We start from the raw sequence: 4,199 nt of genomic DNA, 5'->3' as shown, positions 1-4,199 counted from the left end.
AGTTGAATCAGCCCTTGTGAGTGGCAGGAAGGACCAGGGCTGGACTAGGAGTCCCCAGTCGAGGCAGGAGTTCGACACCGTTCAACCCAGGACCGATTCAGGACGAGCAGCGGTGACAGGGGTGGCGGGGGAGCCTGGCGTCCCCGTTGCCTGGTGCCTTCTCTCTGCACCCTAATATCAGGCCGGCCTCTGGGGACAGCAGAATCTGTGCTGGTGCTGGTGTGAGTGACCGTGTACCCTTCACCCTTCTCACTTCCCAGGGGACCAGGAAAACGAATTCAGAGGCGGGGACTCTGTTTATTCAGCAGACAAGGAGGGCTCTATCGGTGGGGCGGCTTTGGGGAGGACGGGCGGGCAGCACTGCGCTGTTAGGAAGGGTCTTCCAGCTCTGTTAGGGCATTGCAGCTGGTGGAGCAGGCCGCTGGCACTTTAGGCAGAGCGACGGGAAGAATAGGGGTGTAGAGACAGGAAGCATCTGAGGGGACAGCAGAGTAAAGATGGGGTTTGCAGCCAGGGGAGGGGAGGAATAAAGGCAGCTCCAAGACCACCCGCCCTGGCCTCCCAGCAGCCCCTGCCCAGCCATACTCACTGCCCAGTCAGCCATCGATGCACTTGTCTGTGGGAGAGAGAACATCAGAGCGGCCAGGGGTGGGCGTGGGCTCAGAATATCTGGCTGCCAGGAGCCCTGAACTGCCCCTGGCTGGCTCAGGCCCAGTCCGGCCCAGCTTCAGAGGATGTAGGGGTTCCCTTAAATCAAGCCAGGCTACTTGAAAGAAAGGACGTCTCCCGGGTCCGGAATGAGCCAGCACCAGAGGCAGGGGAGGTGGCCCAGTACAGCCAGGCCAACGGCATGGAGAGGAAGTGGCCCAGGGCACTGAGACTGGGAAACTTGGCCTGAAACTGTGGTCTGGGGAGGCCTTGGCTAAACTTCAGGGGAACCACTTGGGGCCAGGGTCCCCACAGACTTCCAAGTAGGAGCCACTGCCTCTCCCGTGACTGGAGCAGGGGACTGAGTCTCTCCCGTCCCCTTCCCTTCTTCCCCAGTGCTCATTACCAATGGGCTCAAAGAAAACGGTGTTGTCATCACTGAGGCCCAGAGACTTGACAAAGTTGACGAAACGCCGCTTCACGGAAGGGCTCAGCTCCTTGGTTCTCCCTGTGGCCAACATGGCAGTGAGTGGGCGACAGAAAGACTCTGCGGTTTGGGTTTTTTTTTTTTTAATTTTTGAGACAAGGTCTTGCTATGTAGCCCAGGCTGGCCTTAAACTCCTAATCCTCCCGCCTCAGCCTCCACAGTGCTGGGATTACACTTGTACCCAACCACGCCTGGTTTATGGTTCGCTCCATAAACGCTGTCAGTAAGTGAAGGAGGCCTCGGACCCCTCTTCCCTGGAGGATCTGTGGAAAGACCTCCCTGAGGGGAGCTCAAACTAGAAAGACTTTGGGATCTTTGGGGATAGGGATCCCCGCCCCCACCATGTGTGACCAGGAGCCAGGTCCCTGAGGGGATGGAAGGAGGGCCCACCGTAGAGAACAGTCTTGAAGTACACTGTGTTTCTGGACGTCTTCTGAAAAAACACTATGGCGAACCGATTGTAGTTGGTGGCTGTCACTCTGACGATGTAACTCTGTATTGTACGGTAGCCTGTGGTATGAAAGACGAGGGTCATCCCTTCCCTGGCCAGGAAGAAGGGACTGTCCCTTTCCTCCAGGACAAGTCAGTGGGGGCTTCTCCCCACAGGGCAACAGCTGTGTGGAAGGCAGGGAGGCCTGTCCCCTTTCTGGAGGACTCAGCACCCCCAATTCCAACCCCACAGCTCCCCTTACTCTGGACTCACGTGGTAAATTGCCCAGTGTGAAGTGGCCGGGCTGGTCACTTGGGACAAACGTCCTGATCCAGTAGTCACAGGCCTGGCCCCTATGGGAGGTGAACGCGGAGATGACACAGACTTGGTCCCCTGGCCGGATGAAGTGGGGTCAGGGCTCTTGCAGGCCTGTGAGGCCCTGTCCAGCACAGCCCATGACAGCATGGCCCTGGGCCTTCTCCTCTGAGCCTCTGCGTGGTCTGCGGCGGGGTCACACCACCCTCCCTCCAGCGCTCACTGCCTCCTCCGCTGCCTCCCCGGGGCAGGCTGTCCACACACGGACCCCAGGCCCTGAGCCCTGCTCTATCTCGCTGCTCCTCTTTCCCATCTCTCCTGGCAGTTTCCTCTGAGCTTCCAGGCTGCTCCAAGCCAAGCTCTGCCCTAGCCCTTGGGCCGCACCTGATTCTCCCATGAACCCACCCTACCCCTGCACCCAGAGCCGTTCCCAGACTATGCCCCTCAATTCTCAGATCCTCCAACTCCAATCCACCCAGTGGCCAGAGCCAGAACTCGCTGCAGGTAGGAGAGGCGGGCTCTCCCCTCCAAGGCCTCATCCGCCCCACCTGTGTCATCCCCTGCCTGGTCTGCCCAGCCACACCTTCCCGGTTCTCCCCACCTGCAGGATCTCCCTAAACTGCCCAGCTGGCTTTCCGTTGGCACCCTCCTGCCTCAGCCCCCTGAGCTAGTGCACGATTCCAGCCATGCACCAGCATACGTGAGAGGCTGGCTCCTCTAAGGTCCCTTTCCTCCAGGCTGAGATGGAGGCCTTGGGGCGGCCCAGGGTGGGTCCAGTGTCCCTGCTCCTCTTCTGTCCTGTTCCTCCTGCCTGTGTCGGTGCTGGAGCCACTCCCGAATACTGACGCAAGTGCTGGAGGAAAGGGGGAAAGGAAAAAACAAAGGAGAGAGGAAGAGAAGGGTAGAAGGAGGGAGGACGATGGATTTTGGTGCGGAGAGGTAAGAGGAAAGACAGCATCCCTCAGCTTTGGCCACCCCTTGGTCACCATTCTGCTTCTGAGCCCCCCAGGAGGTGGTGGCTTCACCTGAGCAGGGTGGCAGTGACGTTGTAGCTGTGGTCATCTTTCAGCTCGTAGGTATCGCTGTACATGTTTGACTGGCTTTCTTTTTCTTTCTGAAATCCGTTCCCTGCCACAGCTACGGCATACCACTTCCCCTGGAACTGTAAGAGGCCGTGACAGGCAAAGCCCAGGGACGGCCCCAGAGCCACCCATCCCTCGCTGTCTCTGCTGGGACTTCTGAGCCGTAGGGCCCAGGGATGGGGCTGCCCTGAGAAGCTGGTAGGAGATGAGCCCCCCAGGGCCAGGAGGGACCTGGGGTGAAGCGTTAACCCAGAACTGTCGGGGGCGGGTGGCACTGGGAGAGTGGCTGGTGGCCCTCCTGAGCCTCAGTTTTCTCTTCTGGGCAGGACTGAAGACTTCCCCACCTGGCATGCGCTGGGCCTGGACTCCCTGGGCGCCGCTCCTACCAACCAACACCATTGCTGAATACTCCTTTCCCGCTCCTCCTCCGCTGGGCTTTCATTGTGCCTGTCCCCTGGGCCCCGCCTGCAGCGGCCTTTCCAAAAACCCTTACCTGGTCATCCTGGAAGTCTGGCTGCAGAGGGACCTTGCTCAGAGGCGGGCTCGGGATCAGGGTTGGGGTGGTGTCCTGGGCCTGGGACTGCAGGGTCCCCAGCAGGGTGAGGCCCAGACACAGCAGACCCAGGGCCATGGCTTCAGGACAGCTGCTGGGCTGGCAGGTGTTGGAGAAGGAGGTGGACTGCTGTGGAGCCCAACCGGGGGACTATTTACGGGCCGCCTGGCTGCTGCCTCGCCCTCAGGTGGGCTGGTCCATCCTTTGCTAAATCCAGGAAGTGTGAGGCAATTGCCAGCAACTCCTTCTGCAAAACAGTTGGCAATGTTTCAACCCCTTCCTCCCGCCCCCCACCAGGTCAGGATTGTGCAAGGTAGAAGGGGGAGAAGGCCATGGGGGACCGGAGGGACAGTCCCAGAGCTCCACATTTGGCAGGGACAAGGCTCCCTCCAAGGGCCCCCCGTGCCTCTTCCTTTTATCTCATTGGGCCTTTCTGTGGTCAGCAGCTCAGGGAGTCCAGAGTGGGGGAAGTATAATGAAGTCATTTCCCTGAACTTGCAGAAGACAAAGAATGTTCCACCCCTCCGGGTTGTGTGCTGCTTCTTGGCTCTGGGAAAAGTCCGGAAAGGGCAGAGTGGCTGACAGGGGACGTTCTGGAAAGGGAGGAACAAGGTACCTGTTCTGGGCCTGCTAAGCCCAGATCCTGGCCCTCACAGGAGCCCCAGGCCAGGCTTTGGAGCAGGG

General features: G+C 59.7%; 1 protein-coding gene across 1 annotated transcript; it reads right to left on the bottom strand.

Annotated features, from left to right (window-relative positions):
• Positions 1-253: 253 nt before the first annotated feature.
• LOC104854928 (neutrophil gelatinase-associated lipocalin) lies at positions 254-3,863 on the bottom strand. The gene is made up of 7 exons (XM_010613643.3): positions 3,456-3,863; positions 2,906-3,042; positions 1,839-1,918; positions 1,526-1,645; positions 1,055-1,156; positions 590-616; positions 254-475 (listed from the first exon to the last, which is right to left on the bottom strand). The coding sequence occupies exons 1-6, from the start codon at positions 3,591-3,593 to the stop codon at positions 597-599; spliced, it is 597 nt and encodes a 198-aa protein (XP_010611945.1). The 5' UTR covers positions 3,594-3,863; the 3' UTR covers positions 254-475; positions 590-596.
• Between the last annotated feature and the right edge of the window lie 336 nt (positions 3,864-4,199).

This window comes from Fukomys damarensis, unplaced genomic scaffold (genome assembly GCF_012274545.1).
Source record: "Fukomys damarensis isolate Sample0158 unplaced genomic scaffold, DMR_v1.0_HiC HiC_scaffold_36, whole genome shotgun sequence".
Classification (NCBI taxonomy): Eukaryota; Metazoa; Chordata; class Mammalia; order Rodentia; family Bathyergidae; genus Fukomys; species Fukomys damarensis.
The sequence above is the reverse complement of the archived record's forward strand: the minus strand, read 5'-3'. Positions and strand labels throughout refer to the sequence as shown.

What these genes read in the sequence shown, in the direction of transcription:
- LOC104854928 (XM_010613643.3), bottom strand. Translation starts at nt 3,593, where the DNA reads ATGGCCCTGGGTCTGCTGTGTCTGGGCCTCACCCTGCTGGGGACCCTG. An exon ending in CACACTGGGCAATTTACCAC is followed by an intron (nt 1,646 to 1,838) that starts GTGAGTCCAGAG and finishes TTCATACCACAG; the next exon opens with GCTACCGTACAATACAGAGT. An exon ending in CTTCAAGACTGTTCTCTACG is followed by an intron (nt 1,157 to 1,525) that starts GTGGGCCCTCCT and finishes TGTTGGCCACAG; the next exon opens with GGAGAACCAAGGAGCTGAGC.